We start from the raw sequence: 23,400 nt of genomic DNA, 5'->3' as shown, positions 1-23,400 counted from the left end.
TACACATTTTTATCTCCGTGTAATGAACAGCCATATCTCAAGGCCCGTGATGGACGATCGCACGTGAAGGAGCCATTCCGGTATTTGGTGAAAAACGTAGCCATTTCGTTATGTCAGTTGTAAATAGACGTTTAAGAAATGGTTAAGGATTTAAGTTCCACTGGGGACACGCCTTTTGTAGCAATTTTAAAAGAAAATATAGAGTTGTGTATTTTAACATATACTTACTTTAATCAATCGTATTTAATTAAGGATAAATAAATTTTTGTACAATTAATAATTGAATTGATAAATTTTTTCTGTATGAAAACTTCAAATCCTAAATTTTCTTTAGGAGAAGAGTTAATAAAACTCTCCTGTTAAAACAAGGACGTAATGTTAATTTGTCTCCCAAATTATAATACCGAGCTCTTATTTGTTAATCTCTTAATAAACTTGTTTACCGACCTTCGGCTTTAACCGCCAACTCTTTAGATACAAAATTTCACGCAAATTTCTTTATTACTTTCCAGAAAGTAATGAAATTATTACCTTCAAAAAGGAAGTGATAAATACTAAACTCTGAAGTCTGAAGGCAATTTTGTTTCTACGGGCTGCTTTGATACAACATTAAGGATAACGTTAAGATAATATGTGTATTATCTTAATTTGTGTATTTGTCTCTTTAATTTATCTCTTAGATTTATTTTTAGGGGCTTGTCTGCATGATATGGAAGGTAGATATGAAAAATACTTCACAAACAACTAGACAAATTGAAAATATATATTTCTTAAATTCATTTTCCAATTAGAATAACGGGAATACACGTATTTTAGGTATAATTTTTTATAAAATGGGTCTATACAATTGGTTAATGCAGTGAGTATTTAGATATTGTCCTGGCAAAGCGAAGGAACTATCACATTAATCGGGTTTTGATTTATAGTAGTAATTTACACTCTGAAGATTACTACTTATTTATTCACTTATTGTGACGTAACAATGTTTTCCGAACCGTAAGGAGACGCTGTTCAATTATTATTACCCCCAGGGTTGAAAGGAATCAAAATGTTTATGATCCAAAGCTTAAAGCTCTTTTTAATTATATCAGTAGGTACGTTTAATGACTTTACAGTCAAACATTCATGAGGGAGATTAGTTAAGTTTTTTTTTTTTATTTCTTCGTACAGAAAACTATGTATGTTTTGGTTTAATTTATTGAAGGTTTCGTTTGCAATTTTCAAGGGGCATTCGTGCGTAAAGTTTTCTCGTCTTGTTACATTTGTATTTCTTTACAACCTTCAAATTACATTTATCTTTCGGCTGCGGTTGACAGCATATTAAAATATATACTAAAGTGCCTTAAGAGAGATTTGTATAATAGCTTTAGCATCCGCCCACTCGCATTAATATATTGTGTATACAAGTTACTTTTATAGCATTCACTTAAAAAAATTCAGTGATTCGCAGAAAAAATCCTTTAATTGGAATTGCTACTCTAAAAACTGGAATGTTGATAAATGGTGTATTAATATATAATATGTATCATACTCCATGTACAATGGTTCATAGGACACTAGACTGCATTGATCCTGTGTTCATTGTATTGTTAATCAAATAAAAGCAGTGTCGTCAGTTTTGCTCTCCATTTGCTAATCCAGAGCAACGTATCAAATGAATATGAAGAGAAACAAATCTCTTGAATTGGGTTTGAACGCCACGGGAATCGATACCGGGACCAATCAGATGCCTAATCCACTACACATTCTATCTTCTCTAATAACCCCTGTGGTGTCGAGTCGGTTATTTAGTTAGTACCTTAATTTGTTTTCCGTGCATTAACTGCGGTTCGTATCCCATCTGCTTCGTTTTTCTTATCTAATAATAAAGTAAATTAATAAAAATTTCATCACGAGACAATCTTCCTTCTACCCTACTCTCCCCGAGGCACTAAGTTAGGGTTGTCAATAAGATGTTTTCTTTTTTCTATGCTACGAATGGAACGAATAGATCTATTTAAATTAATACAGTGGAACCTCTCATAGCGAGTAATTGGCATAACGAGCGAAGCAGATTGTGAAAAAAATTTCCCTTGACCAGGGACATTTCGCATAAGTACGAGGAAGTAGCAGATTGTTACGCTTTTTAATATTTTATAAGTATGTAGTTTTATTTGAATAAACGCTTTAAAAAAATACTTTTTTGGCAAGGAACGCATTATCCTATTTTACATTGATTTATATGGTAAAAAGTAATTCGCTTAACGAGTGTTTCACATAACGAGTAATATTCTTAAACGAATTACTCTCGTTATGAGAGGTTCCACTGTTTTTAGTTGTGTGTGTATTTTTTTTAAAGGTCAATTATTTGTGACCATCCCTGGTCTACAAGCGCGATCGTCCCAGTATTTGTGTAAAGTATTTGTGGTAACCCTAACTAACTGGGTACAAAGGAGTAAGGTTAGCGTGCTATTGCCTTAATATGAGCGTAATTTCACCCCATCTAAGTTTGTTAATAATTCCCTCTTGAGTTGGATCCTCATAACCGTCACCTGCCGAATACGTCTCGCAAATTAGAGCTACAACAAGTATTTACATACATATTTGTAACGAATCGAAGTTATGTCGTCAACTAAACTTTCGAATTTGTATGCGAAACGTGTTTACAAGTTGTCTTAAATAATTTCTCCGTTAAATATGTACATTCGAAATAATAATATCGTTGTTTTTACAATTTCGTATGCTATAATAAATGACTGATTATTTCATGAATTGTATCTGGTATATTTGTCGATTCCAGATATGTGTCATTTGACAGATTTATAACACTTAAAAGATTTTTATTTTATTAGTTTAACAATATTAGTTGTGACACTGGGAGATATGACGTGCTATGTCGAAAAAATTGTTTTAATCATATAAATAAAAGTTTGATCATATTTTATATCAGTCATATAAAACATCAATATGAAGGTCGTGAATGTGTTTGATTTTTATTTGTTATGAATCAGTCGATAAGCTTGTTTTGATAATTGGTCTAACGGTAGTATGAATATAAAATTTATAATTTTACACGACGACCTATGATTTTTTTTTCGGGTAACCAGATTTGTTATTGGTAGGTAAGAACTTGCCGTGTTATTCGGGCTAAGTACCTAACCGTATAAACTTATACTCAACAGCCACCAATTTCCTCAAGCAGGGAGGAAAACAAAATCATTATTTTCGGAGAAATGTCAAATTGTCTTTAAAAACTGATAAGTTTGTTCAAAATGATTATTTTTGATGTTTTCAGGGTAAATATAATGTTTATTTGTAATGTTGATATTCGTGTTCGTTTTACGAGGTGACGTGCACGCGATTATTCGATCGTTCCATTTTTCTTTGTTTCGCAACCATTTTGAATGTAATGGCGTAGAGAAGCTGCCGTCCGCTGCTGTCGACTAACTCGCACATCTAGTTAATTTTAGAAAATATAAATACTCTATTCGGAGGAGTAACACGGTAGAGGTATTTTTTTCTGTGATATTTTTGACATCTTTTTCAATCGGAACAATGTGTGCAATTGGCAATAATGCAATCAGCTGTTTGTCAATCAATGTTGACATACAAAAAAAATTACGTAATTTGTTTAGTCTAAAAAACATATGAAAACGTCAAATTCCATACACAAATCGAGCGTAACGACAACAAGAAGTGATATCACTCGTTTTTTAAGTATTTTGAATGAAACGCATTCGTAAATTTTACTTTATCTCGAGATTATAACCAATAAATACTATTGATCCGTGTGGTGTTTGAACTGACTAGTTTTTTGTGAAAATAATGTTGTTTATTGTGTGTTTTAGATGATGTAGCATCATTACATATTTGGTTCTAACCCTGACTGGCAATGGACAACGTTATTGAGTGTGGAGGTTTTACTTTTGTTCATAATTTTGACTCGGGAAATCTGGGTCAAGTAGAACAAATCCCAAAGTGTGATATCGGTGAGTACTAACCAGAAATATATCAGGAAGTGAGGGAGTAGTATTATGCTGAGAACAGTGTTACATAGAAACAGTGTTTATTTGGGAACTGTGTGATGGGCCATGGAAAATCACCAATCGTGACAATCTGATGTGTTGACTCCCGAAGATTTGTTTCTTTGTTAGGTTAATATGGTTATTTTAATTTATTAAAAAATTGGTGTTCTTTGTGACTACTTAGATACTACAATGACAATATATATTTGTAATAAACTGAACTCTATTTTTACATGGCGAATAAGTTCCGCACAGTATTGATATTTATAGTAAAACACTCTCTTTATCATTCATTGTTCACTTTGTGCAATACCACTTTTACATAAAAGTGGTATTACACAAAGTGAACAATGAATGATAAAGAGAGTGTTTTATTACCATACCGCAAAGTTATCAATGCTTTTAATGTACAAAAAGATATTTATAGTATTTTGCATTATAATACCTTGGATTAATGAAAGTATTTTGTTACGCAGTTCCCGGCGTAAATTCAATAACAAATGCGAGTGAAACGCCGGACTATGAGTTCAACGTGTGGACGCGGCCGGACTGCGCGGGAACGGAGTTTGAGAACGGGAACCGGACGTGGTTCTACTTCGGTATCCAGGGAGCTCCGCCCCTGGCCCTGGTGAAGCTGAACGTGGTGAACCTGAACCGCCAGAGCAAGATGTACAGCCAGGGCATGGCCCCCGTCACGCGCACCCTCCCCGGCAAGTCCAGCTGGGAGAGGATCAAGGACAGACCCACCTACTTTGTGAGACTAAATAATTTACTTTTTATAATTTATATTTGAAGCATCAAGGAAGGAATGCAAAGCTGAGAGCATTATCAATAAAATTTAAAAAGGTATGTTGAGATGGTTTGTTGGAGTGATGGTTTGATGGAGTAAATGCTGGGAACAAAGTGAATGGTGCACTGAAATCAGTTATAGCAAATAAAAACCTATCAGCAGAAGCTAAACTGGCAGTGCACAACGGAGTCCTGGTTCCAACTCTAATGTATGGAAGTGAAACATGGAGTTGGCAAAAGAAGGATGAAAGTAGAATGAATGCAAAACGATGTATGATAGATGTTCGAATAGTGAAATAAGGAAGGAATGCAAAGCTGAGATAAGCATTATCGATAAAATTAAGAAAGGTATGTTTAGATGGTTTGGACATGTAGAACGAATGAGTGAGAAAAGAACGGTAAAACAAATTTATGAGGCGAATTTTATTGGAAAAAAAGGCAGAGGAAGACCGAGAAAAATATGGCACGATCAGGTAGGCCAAATACTTGAAAGCGGTCGGGTTAGGAGTCGAAATAATTGGCCGGTATGTATGAGATGCATGAACGTGGAAGGGGCGAAGAATGTTTGCAAAGATAGAGTGGTGTGGCATTCTTTTCTCTCTGCCTACTCCTTCGGGGAAGCGGCGTGATGGTTAGTTAGTTAGTTAGTTATATTTGAAGCAATAACTTTATGATTTTCCATTTTATAATTAAAATAAAACTAATAATTTAAGTTAATCAAAAGTTTATCACAATTTTTTTTATCAAATGCCAAGATTTTCATAAGTAACGATCTGAATAGTCTGGCCTGGATATTGAGTACCATGTTTACAGTATGTATTTTACAAGCCCAAAGGTGACCCAGACTGGCCAAATAGTTAAAATAACCCGGTATTATTTTGTTTCAGTCTCTAGAGAACATATTCACGTTGAGTTTCAAGTATCGCACTCCGGAGAACAAGCAAGCGACGACGTACTTTGCGTTCACGTACCCGTACACGTACGCAGAGCTGCAGAGCTCTCTGCTAGCCGTGGACTCGCGCATGGCCACCGCGGCGGCAAGCGACAGCGGCTCTGAGGACGACATCTACTACTGCCGGGAGTGCGTGTGCTATTCGCTGGAGAAGCGGCGCCTCGACCTCATCACCATCTCCTCCCGCCATGGCATCACTTCCACCCGAGAGGAGAGACTGAAGAACCTCTTCCCCGATCACCAGACTCTGCGTCCGTTCAAATTCCTCAACAAAAAGGTGCATATAATCTCTTTTTAACCCTCTCCTCCCGGTGATATGTTTTTACTACGACTTGACTTTAAAGTGAGAATATCATTTTAAAATATAATAGATACTGGCTCACAATTTTTGTATTCCTCCGTAATTTACGTGTTACATAAAAAAATAATAATAAAATACAATATTATATAATATAATATAATCTTTAAACGATTCATTTGCAGTGATGGAAATAAATGAATTGTAAAAATCGGGGATAGAATCACCAATACACAAACGTTTCACAGAGTATGCGTGCATGCTGCACTTTATGTACACGCGCACGCGCCTTCATACTGCTTCCAACGATCTCTTTTTAGCTACGCACGAGACGTTCAGGATGGTTGTGTCGCTATGCTAGCTACAGCGCCACTGGCTAGTTTTTTTCTCTTTTTTAGATATTTACCAGAGCCAACATTACGAAATTGATACATTTCAACTTCAACTATGCTCAATAAAAGCCACATTTAGAAATATTTACATTTTTCCCGTTTTTAAATCACATTTTCTTAAGGTGTACAAAATACATATCACCGGTGTACGCGGAAGTTTTTAGCACCATAAGGGAAGGGCTAATAAAACATAAAATAAAATGTCTTTTCTTTGATAGGCCAAACCAACCAACATTCTAGATTATCCACAGAAGAAATTGAATACTTTTTATGTTTATGTGATGGAAAAAGCCATATGATACATTTTCTAGTCTTTGTGTTTGTGTGTTTATTGTTTCTAGGGAAAGATTATGTGCTCTGTAATTTTTATTTACTAATCTTAATACATGGTAAATGTATTTTTACCCGCACACTTGTTTGGTATACCTTTAATGCAAAATTTTATTTACTTTGTAAAAGACAAGAAAAATATTTTTATTATTTTAGATATTTTTTATCATTTCCTCCGATAATGTCCAGGTGATCATCCTGTCGGCGCGCGTCCATCCCGGAGAAACTCCGTCCAGCTTTGTGCTGAACGGGATACTGCACCTGCTGCTGAATCGGCACGACCCGGTGGCTGCCGTCCTGCGCCGCCTGTACGTGTTCAAGCTGCTGCCCATCCTCAACCCGGACGGGGTCGCGCGCGGCCAGTACCGCACCGACACGCGCGGGGTCAACCTCAACCGGGTCTACCTCGCCCCCTCGCTGGACCTGCACCCCACCATCTACGCCGCCAGGGCGCTCATCAGGTGGGCACCGTGTGACCTAATGCATCCCCCAAATCACTCCAGTGTACTTAGCACCGAGTTATAATATGTACTTCTTCTTCTTCATGACCCCTCTCCTCCATGATGGGTATAATCCTCTTCCGTATATTTTTATTCCCTTCGGTCGGTTGCTGTTTGCAGCTAGTTTCTATCGGTGTGAACTATAATATAAAATATAAAGCCGTAATATGCCTTATGTTATTTATTATTTCGGCATTCCCTTTATGGTACGACATGATGAAATTATAAATGAAAAACTTGTTTTTTACCACTTGAATATTATATTGTCACATACAACATTTTGAGTGTGTCCAATAACTTGTTCACAAAATCTGGATTATCTCCAATTACAGGAGTTATTTTCATAATTTTTTTTTATTATTTTTTAACATCTCATCAAAGATTAAGAAGAATATGGAAGTCTGGGCATTCATGGGGCTGGCGACCATCATAGGCTGGTTTAAGTGATCACTTTACACACGCATTTACGGGTCGTTAGCCCCATAAATGCCCAGACTTCCATATTCTTCTTCATCTTTGATGAGATGTTAAAAAAATATTATATTGTTATGACTAGTCAAACTAGAAACTACAGATACTTCCATCTACAACTTTGAATATTAAGCCCGTAGATGGAAGCATCTGTTGCTTCCAAAACTAATCGTAACAATATAGTACTATTGTAAGTGGTAAAAAATAATTTTTAATATAATATTCCTTTGCATCAATTGTAAAAAACATTCTTAATTGTATAGATTTTTACCTTAGAAATTTCTGCAACCATTATAAAAACTTTATATATTGTTCATTGGGACTAGTGTCACAACTCATTGAGATGCATTTTACCCTATAACTAGTCAATATAAGTTTTGTAATAAGTATGTATATGGCATGAAGTCTTGGCAATGAGTTGATATACAATATGTGACTTCCTAACTGAGTTATAGCGCTACAAACGTGTCTCCTGAAAATAATAATAAAATCACACTTTAGTCGCAAATGAGTAATTATTATTAAAAGACAATTACTCGGTAAACTGTGCTTGTTTTTGCAAGTTACCGCAACGATACACACATAATATTTGTAATTTGTTTTCTGCAGGTATTACCACTACGGATTTGAAAAGGAAGATAATTACGACAGCTCGGAAAATATAATAGTTCCTCCCACTTGCGATGACTGCTCCTCCGACTTCCTCTTAGATAAAGATTTTGACAACCCTGATCAGGTATTTTCTTTTGGTGTTTTCTTGCGAACCGATACAAAAGTGTATTTGACAATTTCAATTTGTATTATTAATGTAAATACATACGCATACAAAAGCATCAAGTGTTTAATTAAATTTTAAGACTGGTTTATGTTTTATTTGTATTTTACAACATTAAGTACTGAAGAAATGTTTCTTTACAAAATATGATTGTCCACCCTGTAATTCAATGGTAAACGCATTAAGCTACCATGCTGGAGACCCCGGGTTTGATTCCCATGGAGGGCTCAAATTAATATTAGTGTCTTTTCACTATAATATATATTTTAATAGTGCCCTGGACTGGTACCTGAACCGCAGGATTGATCACCTTGCCTTTGTGTAAATAACACTATGTCAGTATGTTACAGTGCCGTCTGCACCATTGAGTGCAAATAAGGGTTAGAAGAAGATGAAATACGACATTTTGACATTATTTGCAAAACTTCCATGCTAAAGCTGCATTACTTCCATATATAAGATAATAGAAAATCGTAGATATATTATGAGACTAGGATATGCATGTAAAATTGTAAATATAATAATAAAAATCCATATCATTTTCCTTTTATTTTTCTAATCTTTGTATAATTCATATTTTTTCTTAGGAGAACCAGAAAATCTACCAGGTGAGCAGCAAGCGGAAAAAGGCCAACCTGTCCAAAGAGCCCCTGCAGCGCTGGCCCCTGGGCCTGTCGAGCTCGCACAAGCCCCGCCGCCCCAGAGTGGACAGCGAGGATGACACCTCCTCCCTTTCGCTGCTCTCTTGTGCCACGAGGCCCACCCTGGCCGATCAGGTCAGATCCTCAACCGATCCTTTAATCTTCAATCTTTCTTTTTCCAAAAATTCAAATACTCACAAATAAATAACAGTTAATACACTTATCGTTGTCACTTATGGATCTATTAGTTTTTATGACCAATATGGCTGATAATAGTAAGCTCGTAGATTGATTGATTTTGTCCACCTCCGTAGCGCAGTGGTCAGCGCGTTTGGCTACCGTGCTGGAGTTCCCGGGTTCGATTCCCAGGGGGATCAAAATAAATATAGCCGATTTTCACTCTCATATTTATTAGATATCACCCTGGACTGGTACAAGTGCAGTGTCTTATGCACCACTGGGTGCAGATACAATCCTTTTTTATTCTTATCTTCTTCCCTTTGACGTCGTCTATCACTCGAGAGAAATTGTTCTTGTCTTGGGCAGTTCTAAACAGCGCCTCGACGGTCCCGACCCCCGTCCGATCTCGTATATTCCGGAGCCAGGAGATCTGTCTTCTGCCCACACCTCGTCGACCCTCTATTTTACCTTATATGATTAGGCGAGATGGGTCACACTTGTCTCCTCTCAGCACATGCCCCAGATAGGACACCTTCCGGATCTTGATGTCAGTCAGGAACTGTCTCCCTGCTCTTGCTTTTTGGACCACATTTGTGTTGCTGACCATATCAGTCCGTGGAAAAAATGTTCTTTGTGTATCAGTCCATATCCATTCTTATAAATGCAGATACAATTTCAATATAAAACTATTTTCTTGATCTTGAGAGAGGACTACCTGCATTTTTTTTCTTTTCTTACCCTTAACAGCACCCGATGATGCATAGGGCATTGCACTCATATAAACGCAGTGTTATCTTGATCATTAACACATGAAGGAAAGGTGATCAGCCCTCCACTTCAGGTACCAGTACATTGAAAGCTGTCCCACCGCATGCCCAGATCTGATACAGAAGCATCTAGGCTTTCTGACAGATCTGGAATCGGGAACTCCAGTACGGTAGCCGAGCGCGTTGACAATTACACTACAGAGGAGATCTGCAACTTAACCTGACATTGAATCCGCAGGTGGAGGACCTCAACTTGAATCAGAAGTCGCTGGACGGCTTCCACCCGACGAGCCTGGACGACGAGTGCGCGGTGGACCACCTGCTGCGGGCCGCGCGGGCGCCCTCCCGCGGGCCGCCCGGGCCCCCGCCCGGCAAGCTGCTGGCCGCGCCTGACCTCACCAGCGACGACGACGACTCCGTCATGTGCGGCACCCACCCCCTCGGAGACACGCCCAAGCTCTCCAATATTAGGTAAGCTACTCTCATCCTTTATTTATCCTTTGGGATTTTTTCAGGGCAATATTAGGCTAGTAAGATATCAAATAGTCAATGATCACGTTTTTGTACAAAATGCACTCGGTCACTTTCTCCTGTATGACTACGATATATAGAACTTCCAAGAATTTGAGTAGTGTGGTTGTCAATAATGGGTAGAATTGGTGAATGTTACAATGTATGTAAGTCATTTTTTCACTTTAATATTTATTCAATATTACCCTGGACTGGTACCTGAAGCGGAGTTAACGATCAAGATAACACTGCATTTATATGATGCAGTGCCCTATGCACCATTGGGTGCGGATAAGGGTTTGAAAGAATGAAGAAAAAATCTCGTACACCGCACTTTGCTTTCATTTCTCCCACTTTTCTTCTTGACTACATTCCAGCTTATTGTTTTTGTAGACTGCTGGACCTCAGGTTTTATAGGTCCTTCTGTCCTAGACAACGTCACCTAGGTCATGCCTTCGAGTCATGCTATCCCTCTGCAGCACCCGTGAATTCTTTGGTCTTACTGTAGATAACTTTTGAGGAAGATTCATTTCTATTGCCTGGCTAACACCACTGGGGTTTTTTCCCTCCTGAGATTTTTTTTTCTCTTTATTTGAAATTCCTTCAATACACTATGATTACAACTACAAAAAAATATATAATATTAATACAAAAAGATCCCACAAAGGCATGACCTGTGTGTGGGTTTGCATTTTATTTAAGGTTATAATAAAGGGCACTGGCAAGAATACAATAGATATCAGAAATAAAATTAGATTTTAAGTGCTAATATAAACTGCAAATATTTGATTTTAACAGAAAACAATATCAAAAAGATGAAAATGAAAAAAGTTAGCAAATATGTACTTTATGAGTTTATATACGTTTAAAAAAAGAAGGTACTTAGATGGGTTTTTTTAATAAATAATTTAAGCAAAATTTTATATCGAAACGAACTTAGGTAATTAATGTCTAACATATAGTCTTTTAAACAGTTTTGGAGCTTTGAAAAAATGAGTATCTTTGCGCGAGTCTGGATTTGCAAAAAGGGATTTCTAGTCAATTGTTCATTCTTGGCTAGATCTATTAATATTTTTAGGAAATAATAAAACATATTCTAGACACTGTTGGCAATAGATTTCTTAAAATCAATAGGTAATAGAACTCTAAAAGTTCAGCTTCCTGAAATAATTGGTTGGATGGGAAAGTACAATTTTTTTTATATTGTTTTTTCTCTAAGCAGATACCGGTAGTACCGGGCGAGATATATTTTGTCTAATTACTGCAAAGGGCAAAATCAATATAGCCAAATTTTATCATGCACTGTTACGGTTGATAACTGGTTGAATTTTGTTGTAACCGCAGTGCCGGAGAGATGTCGGTGAGCGAATCCCTCAAGTTTAGCCAGTCGTGGTGCGTGTCCTGCGTCCGGACTATCAAGGAGCTGGAAGGGAGGATGCCCGGGATCTCCAACATGCTGCCTGCTAGATACAAGGTATTGCCGCTATCGTCTCTTGTTACTTTTATAAAGTTAGCGTTTTCGACCATAGATGGGAGAAGGGGGATATGTGTCACGTATCAAATCATGTATACATTTAAAAAAAAAAAACAAATTTTAATTGTGTTGTTGCCGTCATGGGCAGAATGGTGAATGCAACGCGATATATGAGCTGATCACTTAAACCACTACTTCATGACAGGCCGTGAGTCATACAAATTACAAAGTTCCGTATTCCCATCTCAATGGACTTCTTTTTGTTTAGATAGTATTTATATGAATGTATGAATGAATTCATCTCTCATATTTGTTTCATATACTACCCTCGACTCCTACCCGAAACTGACTGACCCCTATCAGGACTCATCGTGAGTTATGGATGGATTACAACATCAGAAGTTTTATTAATATATAAATGCGCAAATTCAATCATTTTTCTGCTAATTATAATGATGGGGAAAATAGAAGGATGCCGAAGGCCTGGTAAAAAACGGACATTGTGACTTGGCAACATTCGCGACTGGACCGAGATGAGAGGAGTGGAGGAGTTGTTCCAGACAGCGCAGGACCGCGAAGCCTTTGCCATAGTGATCGCCAACTACGAGGGGACCTAACAAGGCACACGAAGAAGAAGAAATGTGCAGCTTCAATCATTTTTCTGGCTCTTATTTGATGTGAGGCAGGCTGCACTCCATCTGGGAAAAGTACTCAGTATTAAAACATTGTTTAGGATTCATCGGGAGCGTCGGAGCCTGAAGCGGCCCACTCTTCGTGCGTGAACTGCCACGCCCCTCTGCGCGGGCCCCCCGCCCCCCTGCGTGGGCCCGCCGCCTCCCTGAGGGATGCCCCCGACAGCGCCAAGAGGGACACTTCCTTCCTATCATCCGCCAACAGAAACAGAGACTTCAACAAGAACTCCCAGGTTTCTATACACACTTTATACCAAATGTGAATTAATCCTTCCTGACTCGCTTGCTGGTCACAACGGTGTTTTTCTCACATTTTAATACGATAGTGTAATGGTCAGCACGCTTGGCTACCATACTGGAGGTCCCAGGTTAGATTCCCAGGGGGGGTGAAATAAATATATAAGATTTTTTCACTCTAATATTTATTAAATATTACCCTGGACTGGTACCTGAAGTGGAGGGCTGATCACCTTTCCTTTATGAGTTAGCAATTAAGATAACACATTAATATTGTATATACCATTAGAGTGATACAAGAAATCCGTGGACTGTTTTTCCATGAACTCGACTGACACGTGAAGCTCTGTAGACTGACGGACTTGCCCTCCCTCCAGGAGGTGGGGAAGAAGGAGTCCCGGAAGGCTGTGTCGGTGGCGGTGGCGCTGAAGGGGCGGTCGCCGGGCAAGGACAAGGAGTCGGGGCTGTTCCTGTACATGGACATGCACGGGCACGCCTCCAAGAAGGGCGTGTTCATGTACGGGAACCACTTCCAGGAGCCGGCCGCCAGCGTGGAGTGCATGCTGCTGCCGCGCCTCATGGCGCTCAACAGCGCGCACTTCCACTTCACCTCCTGCAACTTCACCGAGAGGAACATGTACCTCAGGTGCGTCACCTTTCCTCACTTCCTGACTTCCTGATATACAAAATAATAATCAAGTGCACTGATTTGCCAATACAAACTTTTCCGAATTTCCAATGAGCTCTTGGTATGTTGATATTATTTATTTGATCTCTATGATTATGCATAGGGCGATATGACAGCACAAATTTTCAACCTCCAAAATTTTTACCAAAATATTAATGGTGTTATCTAAGTGAATATTCGTAATACAGCTATGAAAATAAATAAATTCTGAAAAAATTGGGGATAAAATCGTTTATCAGTATTTGTGTGCCTGCTATGCTTTGCGGCACGTGCACGAGGCTTGTACTGCTCCTTTTAGTAGCGTCGTCAGTAAGTTGTCCTTCGGAGTGGTTGTGCCGCTACGCCAGCTATGCTGGCTACTTGCGATGTATTTTTTTCCCAGTTTTCAGATACGTACTAGAGCTAACATTACAAAATTGTGACATTTCAACTATGGTCAATAAAAGAAATATTAGGAATATATACGTTTTTCCCATTTTTAAATCATATTTTTATATGGTGTACATATCATGGTTGCACGTGGAAGCTTTTGGCACCGTAAGGGAAAGGTTTATATCTCATTAGACTTATTCATCTTTGTTGAGATATCAATAACATGTTTGTAGATAGTTCACATGTTTCTTGAAAGTTAAATTTATTCCACAGTCTGGCATCTCCGATAGCGCAACAATATTATATATTGCAGGGACCGACGCGACGGCATGTCCCGGGAGGGGTCGGGGCGCGTGGCCGTGCTGAAGGCCACGGGGCTCACGCGCTCCTACACGCTGGAGTGCAACTACAACACGGGCCGGCTGGTTAACTCCCTGCCCCCCCCGCTCCGGGAGGTGCCCAGCGCACCCGCCCAGCCCCTGTGCCCGCCCAAGTACACCCCGCAGCTCTTCGAGGAGGTAACAGCCGCTTACGGTCTAATCATGACGTATCTCTACATGAAAGAGTACGGCTATTAACCTCGGCCCTATCTGACCCAGTTCCTCCAGGGTATGCTTGGCTACAACAGTTTAGAGACTAGAAGGAATGTGTATTTCATTACGCATTTTTATCCATTGTTGCGCGGTATGATGGATAATCCTGAAATTATCCGGATCATTGGTCTGTATGTTCCCGATAGTTACCTTAGACAGCGTCAGCATAGATTGTTTCACATTCCTATATACTTCACTCGGTTGGCCCTGACTTATTCTAATTTTAGACCAATTGTCTAATATGTAGTACTAAATTATTTATTAAACTTATAATATAGTACAGAATAAATGTACATTAGCGGGCTTATTGCAATATCTTCCAAACAGCCAAGAGCAGAGTAGTGATACTGGTCAAGGTCTGTACTTTAAATGGGTGTTTAAAAGTTAGCAGTCAGATAGTACTGTACACAAATACATAGAAGGAAAAAAATTCAAATTAATTTGGAGTTTACTTTTGTGTACATAGTGTGACCAATACAAATAATTGATTTGTAATACATAAATATAGTTATCTATATCCGCACCCTATGTCAAACATATGGTAAACTGCCTCTGGGCTCTTACTTTGGATGCCAGCTTTTTTGTATCCTCCTTAGTCAGGTTGGCATCATAAAGGTCAGACGAGAACTCCCGACGGATTGTCAGCAGTGGACGTCCTGGGTGGTAGGTGCCTGATGCCTTGTCAAAGAGGCGAGCTTGATTAAAGCGGGAGTCGTGCGAAGTACATGGCCCAGCCAACTGAATTGCCTAAGATATAATTTAGATTTATAATTGAGTTGTCAATTTATTTGATTAATGCGAGAGTTTGTTGCGTGTGGTCAGGTGGGGCGGGCTCTGGGGGCCTCCTTCCTGGACCTCACGGGGCACCACCCCAACTCCCGCGTGCCCAACTCGGAGCACCGCAACCTGCACGGCCTGCGCGAGTGGCTCAAGTCGCAGCAGCGCGTCCAGCGACCGTCTCAGGTACGCCAACCATCACGCCCTCCGATATATCCCGAGTATTTTAAATTGTTTCGATGATGAAATCATTTTTCTGTTTGGTTTTGAAATTGAGTCACCTAAATTTTGGTAAAATGCTCGATCCGAAATAATTACTTTGTGATGAAAGTAATGATTTCGGAAATATCTCCGAGAAAATGCGATACTGGCTTCTGTTAATTTAATTACTTTTAAAATTTAAAAACAAAAATATTTATACCATATGACCATAATCTAACCATATGACCATAATCTAACCGTATGACATTTTATACAATGCCAAATGTGGTAAACTTTCAACTATCCGAGGCAGTAATGAATAATAAAATACTAAAAATTACTTATCTGTTTTTGAATAAAGATAAATAACATTACTGCGACCTTGGATAATCCAGATTGCTCTTATTGTTATTATTTACTTGTTACGATATGGTGAAATCCTCTTATTGTGATCACATATAATGTTATCAATATTTTTTTCTTATCCATAATCAGTTGGTTTCGAAATCCTGTTTACAAAATCATTTAGAAATAATTCACCGATTGTATTCAAACTTCGGTTATCTTTATAAATTTTGGTGGCATTTATACAAAACATATAATTTTTGTCAAAAATGATATGTTTTGTCCAAAGCCTAAATAAAAATGAAATCGCAATAAGCAGATTCCAGTATGTTGAATTTGAATATCACTACATTTCTTTAACCATTTATCCATTACCACATACCTTTAGTTTTTTTATTGTCAGTGGACAAAATATGTTATTATTTATTTTTTAAATAATTTGAACACTACATCTGCCGCTTTATGTAAATAATCTCACTCATTCAATGTTCCTTATTTCATCTTTGCCAAGAATCTTAATGTGTTTTTATATTTCAATATTATATTTATTTATTCATTACAGCCAACAATAATAACATTTTATACTCAATCACATCTACATTATAATAAATAAAGTGGATAATTTGCAATTGACCACTTACGACCACCACAATACGAATCCATTTCACACAGACTAATGTCATTGCATTTCCCATGTTTAATGGATATTTTATGTTTCTTTTTGTTCTGTTCTCGATTTCAGTGAAAAATCCATATTTCTTGCCCAAATCCAGAAGACAAATTCTAAAGCTTAGTGTTTTATATATTTATTGACGGTAAGATGCTCGGTGCTATTCTATCATGCATCGCTATTCTCGTATATAAACTTCATCTTCTCTGCTCACTATTAATATTATGTATACATAGGTACCTTGACCAAAAATACTCTTTAAAAAAAGACCTTTTCTAGCTGCGTTAGTTCCCTTTTTTCTAAATGATCTCTTGCAAAAGTTAAGCGTTGGTAAATTAATTTAATTTCGGTAATTATCCGCAACATGGAAAAGGTTTTTATATTTTTGGTCGACCTTTTATAAATTCATATATTCTCTATTAACAGATTCCCTTTTCTCGTGACTTTCATGTGCTTTAAGGCCGCAAATTAATTTTCCAATGGTGATCTGGGCTAAATCCTTTGTTCTGTTCATTGTCTCGCACTTCACGTATAGTTATTAGTTGGACATCAATATTTTTGCATTTTTTTTAGAAGCTTTAACAAAGCATGGCGATTAGTTTCATCGTTAAAAACATCTCACTTCCTTACTTGGAATGAGCAATGTAAATATCGAATAGTGCTCTAAACTTGGCTTGTTAGTAATTGCTTACGTCGCAGTTATATTCATTTATTTTATTTTGTATTACTTCAATTCAAACAGCTACCTCTCAGTGTGAAGGAAATAAACAGTGATAAACTTTACATTTGTCATTGCAGAGTTCCATTCTCATTCAATTTTATTGGAGTTGCAGTAATTATTTGTCTTACTTATTATGTACAAGGCCCATATTTAACATATGGATTTTTGATGTCAGGATCGGGTAAGATAATCGGCTGTGGCCTATTTGTGGGAACATATCCGCATCTGTCTTCATGATGAATTATAATAAAATAACAACAAAATTGGAGAAGATGCACCCTGACATAGTTTGCAGCTTAATGCCTGATCTTCTGTTCCACTTTTGAAGTGTTAGAATTTTTTGCTCTACCTAATTAACCTTAATTACAGAACCAAATATTCCTTTAATTATCTCGAAAATTATTTAAATTTATACTAGGAAATAGATATCGGTGTGAAATCCTATACATATTTTGCTTTAGTGATATCTAAAAATCAAAGGTTTTTAACTCCTTCATACTTAAGGTAGCTGATTTTTAAATTTAGTTTGTCAATCTGTTTTGAGATATTCCTTTGTAACCGAAATGATTAACTGTGTAATAATACTTAATAGGTATATTGTTTTCGTGTCCATCCCAGTTAGATGGCGTCAGCTTAGCGAGAAATGAGATGTTTGATTTCCTCACCAGGTGACCGCCGAGGTGTCGGCTCCCCCGCGCCCCGCGCGTCCGCCGCGGCCCCTCAAGGAGAACCTGCTGGCGCCCGACCCCGCGCGCCCGCGCTCCTCCTCCCGCCTGCACTCCTCCAAGTACCTGTCGGCGCGCTCCAAGCCGCACTCGGACACCGCCTTCGCGTCCAAGTCGCAGCGGAACCTGTCCCTGATCTCCATCAAGAAGCCGGTGGTCGCCAAGCACAAGGCCCCGCTCAAAAGCAAGTCTCCCAGTCGCAGAATCAGGCGTTGCAAAACCCCGGAAGACGCGGACGCTCCCAAACCCGGCAGGAGCCTCATGGAGTCCACCAGGACCAACAAGCAGCGCTCGCTGAAAGCCGAACTCAAGGTGCAAAAGGAATCCGCCAAAACCAAATCCAAAGCGCGCGCCAAGGAAGGCGGGTCGGCATACCAGAAGCAGCCGGCTCAAGCGGCCGCCAAACCCGCCAAGCGATTCAAAATTTCCCAATTCGTCAAGTATTCCGACAGCGGGAAGGAGAAGTTTCCGAGGAGGAAAGGTTACTGCAAAGCCGGCGCCTCGGCTTCTCTCGGCAGTCCGGACGATTCCTGGGAATCCGCTAAAGATCTCCCCAAAATTACAAACCACAAATTCCTGTAATTATCTCGACAAAATATTTAAATTCGTATTAGAGAATAGATACCAGTGTGAAATCCTTTATGTGTATTTTGCTTTAGCGTGTACCGTTTCGACTTATTTATATATCTAGGTACACAGATGGGATGCTATGTCATAAATAAAAAATTTAATAAAATATTACGAGATAAAACAAAAATATCTCACTGCATTCTATCGATATAGCCTCGATATTTACATTTGAAAAATATATTATTTATTTTATCATTTTATCCAACAGCCTCTTCTAATCTCTAATATATCTGTAAATGAATCTACTCTGTGTCAGACACAACAGTTATACTATTTACTTTTAAATCACTCCAATCATTTTTAATTGGGTCTTTTCATACATTTGGGAAAATGTTTCAATATATCAAATATTTACACCTATTTATACGACTCTAATGATGCTACCATAAATGTGTAAAGTATTTATAATTTTTTAAAATAAGGAAATGGAAATGACTTGTTAGAAAATTTCAGTTGGAAAAGTGGAGACTATCATGGCCTCATGTTCGTCCCGCGCTCCAACCCTCACCTCGTGTTGAAACTACTTACTAAAAAGTAGAAAAGAGGTTAGCTCTTCCCACAAAAGCTGGTGCGTATGTAGGATTTTATGGAGTGTTGTGAATAAAACACAACAACTGCTACATTACGCATTCTGTAGCATGCAAAAAATTACTGTTTAGGTCATTTTAAATATCACGTTTATAAAAATTTGCATAACATGAAAAATATATCAATATCATCGTACTTTTTTTCCTTTATCAAAAAATATATATGTGAAAAGACCCTATCATTCATTTACAAATAGTTTTATTTTAAAATTATATTACATATGTAGTATACATACATATTCAGAGTTTTATGTTGTTTTATAGATTTTTTTTATTTATCAAAAACTGACTCTAATTTTTGTTATTATCGTAATCGGATATATTTATTTTTCGTCTCAATTGTACGTTACTAACTTTATATTTTACTAAATTATAAGCAAATTCATTGTTTAAAAAAATACCGCAGTCATCCACCAGTGCCATACATTTAAACATGTCTTAATTTTGGAAATATTATTTCCTCAATTATTCTGGTAATCTGAAGTTTTAAGAATCTTTTCTTCTTATTTTACATTATTTGTATATTTGTAATTACATTATGATGATGTACGTCTACTTACAAATTATACTGGTGACTGCTTATTGCTTGTGTTTGCTTTTTAGTTTTATTTACGAATAATAAAATGCCGTAATTTTATTATTTTTCTGAATGACAAATCTCCGGCAACTGTAGGAAAATATACCCTCTGTTCTACAGTTGTCATTTCTCGAGTGATAATTTTACTTTAACGATTGTATTTTTTATTTAAAAACTAGATTTTATCGGCTTATAATATAATTTATTCGTAATTGTTTATTTTAAAATTTTATTATAATAATTTTATCTGTGATTTCTCGCCATTCAGTCCGCACGGCAATAAAGTTGACATTGATATTTATTTAGACATTGGAGCTTAACAGTGATATTACCAAATTTTGTTCCTTCAGAATATCACCTGCGCATGTAAGATACGTACTCGCCCGTACTGAACTGTAGCGTAAATTTATACATAGGGCAATTCTATATCGGCTCTCTTGTGTTCAAAGTATAAATTTGGTCACTATCTACAATTATGAAGACTAAAATTTACTTAATTCTAAAAAGAGAATGAAAACTATAGTCTAGCATGGTATGGTTATACCTTTTTACTCATTTTCACCTCGGACATATTTATGTACATTTAAACACTAAATTAGAATGCGAAACAATAAATTTAAACATATATAATTCATTTTTTCATAAATTTAGCAATATGTGTACGGTAATTAGTAGGAAGAGGTTTATTTTAGCTAGATGGGAGTAGAGCACTCTATTCAATCACTTGAAATATATGTATTTTTAACATTAATTGAGGTTTTATAGAGTAGCCCGGCTGTCATCTTACAACTACAGTAGAACCTGACTATCCAGACCAATTGGAGATGAGGGCTATGAATAAATACTTGAATGAGAAAAAAAATATGCTGACATATTGTAAATATTTGTATTGAAATATGAATTTCATTCATTTTTATTCGATGGAATAAAAAATTATGGAAAATCAAAAATTTACAATAGATGGATGCTTAAAATGAAGTTTCTGCGTATAATAATAATTAGCGTTTATTCCGGCATAACTAAGTGACAGATGCAATAATTATTCAGCCATATTTTATTCACAAAAATAACTAATAAATTAAAACGAGAAAAAAATAAATATATCAAAATTAAAATATCAGAGATAAATAGTGGGCATAATAATAGTAATAATAATGATTAATAATAATGATGAATAATAATAATAACTTATAAAATGCTGTTTTCGTTAAATACTCCCTCAAGAGTGTTTCATAATCCCAACACCGAGCTCCAATGCTACCACATTCTTTGTGCTTTGCATCGGAGCATCGATTGTGGTAATCTCCTTATCATTATTTTATAAAATCTAATCTGGATAATCCAGTTTCTACTGTATGTGTCTAATTCGTATCTTCCGCTTATATCTGTGTAATGCTTATACTGTAGTTATATTTCATGGCAAATCTAACGTCTACATCCCTCCGATAAAAGTGCTCGATGAGATGTAACTTTGTAATATAGATTCCAGTCAGGTTTGGTCAATTGAATACAAATATTGTATGTATATATATGTAACGTTTAAGTATCGAGGCACCATTTTGGCGCTCAAGTCTCCAATTCAGTTACCATTCTTGGCTAAATATTACTACTAATACATCGGGTGTTCGGTAGATTTAGTAAAGACTCGATTCATACGATATATTGTCCAATTATTATATAAGACATGCGACTCTTTGTATACATATAAAGAGAGAGTATAGTGGTTGCCTTTCGCTGTGAATTTCTGTTTATTTTTTAAAAATTAAATAAAAACTTTGTGATTTTTATTTTACTTTGCTATGCTTAATATTTATAGTAGATACATTATCTTACTGTTGTGTTTTACGATCATTTTAAATTGCAAATGTAGATACAGAATCAATTTTATAGTAACTTTTTTAATGGGTGCATTTCAATAAGTGGGAACTGAATTATCTATATTTGGGATATTGTTTTACAGTGTTATTTGGTTAACAAAGTTTGCACTCGATTAACAAAACACTATGTTTATTATTTATAAATTTGTACCATTTTATGATGTTTGACACTGTCCCTGTCCAATATTTGGTGAATATATTTGCTCTTAAAAAAAATTAAAACTTTTATTTAAAACGTGCTGCATTTTATTTTAAATCCCTTTAAATATTTATGATATTCTCTTGAGTTATTGGTTTAATGCGTTTTTTTTTAATAGAGAAAGGTCCTAATACACAAGCGCCGTGGCGTCGTTGTGTAGACGCTTGACTTCGAAACTGGAATTGCGGGTTCGATTCCCGCCAATTGCAAAATAAATTCAAGAAAGATTTATTTTCAATTGGTCTGGGTGTTTGTGATGTGTTTTTTACATTTACCTTCCTTATTCTTACTATCCTACATGCAGACAAGCCTCTTAGAGGCTTTGCGGGATTATTCCAACAACAACAAAAATAATGCGGTGAATTTTTAAAGTATCCGAATTATTATTTAATTAACATAACCATTTCTTTCAAGTCAGAAATGAAGACTCTAAGAAGCATATCAGGTAAGAGTCTTCGAGATAGAATAAGAAACGCCAGGATCAGGGAAATATGCGAAATCGAAGATGTGTTAGGTGGGGAAGGCAACGAAGGAGACAATGGTATGCGCATGTGAAGAGAATGGATCCATCCAGACTCCCCCGCATCGCACTGTACGGCCAACCCCATGGTAGACGATTCCCGGGCAGACCACCAAAGAGATGGGTCAATAGCTGGGAATTGACATCGCAGGAGGCTAATCCCTCTTAAAAACAGGCCACAAGGCCTACAACAAGATGAAGAAGAAGAAGATTTCATTCATTGGATAGTTGTAGTAAAAAACATGTTTATTGATGTCTCAACAGAAATTTTGGAATTTACATAGCTAATGTCCTGTCATTGGCCAGATTGAGCGATCACTTTATACTCTGTGAAACGTTTACCATTCTGCCCATGATTGACAACCACAATTACTTAAATTTTGATAAGTTGTATATGTATACGAGTACATTTGCCTAAGTAACAACACACATTTTTTATAGCCAAAATATTTTGAAATATAGAAGAAAATTCAAGTTTTCAATATTAGTTAAGAATGTTGAAAACAACATTCTCAATTTAATTCCTAAAAATAATGTTTTTGTTGAAGAATGGCCGTGATCATTGATCTTATTTCTGCAGTAAAAAAATTGTTTCGCACCGTTGGTTCGGCCTTGTGAACCGACAATACTCTTTTTTCATCAGGGTTGTCAAACATTATGGACATTATTATTGGATAACATTCATTTTATTAAGTAACCAAAAAAGTCGGCGCAGTTCTTCATTATCAACAGCACAAGGTTATATTAAACTGGGTCAATTCTAAAGTGTTCATCTCCAGAAGAAACACAAAGGATCTTCCTTCATTATCCAACACGTGGTAGGTTTGTATTTTTGCACAGTTGCTGAGAAAATGTTGTTGCAGCTGATGATGTACTGGTTTTAGGAAGACAGCATGAACTAACTAA

The 23,400-nt window shown here is 36.9% G+C and overlaps 1 protein-coding gene across 6 annotated transcripts; it reads left to right on the top strand.

The window, feature by feature from the left end:
* The first annotated feature begins 3,163 nt into the window (after window positions 1-3,163).
* LOC148308331 (cytosolic carboxypeptidase-like protein 5) lies at window positions 3,164-19,903 on the top strand. 6 transcript variants are annotated; one of them, XR_015837689.1, is made up of 15 exons: window positions 3,167-3,275; window positions 3,828-3,968; window positions 4,481-4,758; window positions 5,681-6,022; window positions 6,955-7,226; window positions 8,346-8,472; window positions 9,099-9,287; window positions 10,338-10,570; window positions 11,954-12,083; window positions 12,817-13,008; window positions 13,390-13,658; window positions 14,386-14,590; window positions 15,488-15,628; window positions 16,731-16,803; window positions 18,048-18,663. XR_015837689.1 is itself a non-coding variant. In XM_088261898.1 (14 exons), the coding sequence occupies exons 2-14, from the start codon at window positions 3,872-3,874 to the stop codon at window positions 18,684-18,686; spliced, it is 3,114 nt and encodes a 1,037-aa protein (XP_088118024.1). In that variant the 5' UTR covers window positions 3,164-3,275; window positions 3,828-3,871; the 3' UTR covers window positions 18,687-19,903. The 6 variants fall into 6 exon arrangements, 3 of the variants coding, with proteins under 3 accessions (XP_088118024.1, XP_088118022.1, XP_088118023.1); XR_015837688.1 differs by having other exon boundaries at window positions 3,185-3,275; window positions 13,357-13,658; window positions 18,048-18,186; XR_015837690.1 differs by lacking the exon at window positions 3,167-3,275 and adding an exon at window positions 3,374-3,489 and having other exon boundaries at window positions 18,048-18,700.
* The last annotated feature ends 3,497 nt before the right edge of the window (window positions 19,904-23,400 follow it).

The sequence above is a fragment of the Brachycentrus maculatus genome, unplaced genomic scaffold, assembly GCF_059751285.1.
Source record: "Brachycentrus maculatus isolate JH-2025_06_01 unplaced genomic scaffold, ASM5975128v1 h1tg000169l, whole genome shotgun sequence".
In the NCBI taxonomy this organism is placed as follows: Eukaryota; Metazoa; Arthropoda; class Insecta; order Trichoptera; family Brachycentridae; genus Brachycentrus; species Brachycentrus maculatus.
This window is presented reverse-complemented; position numbering and strand designations above follow the sequence as displayed.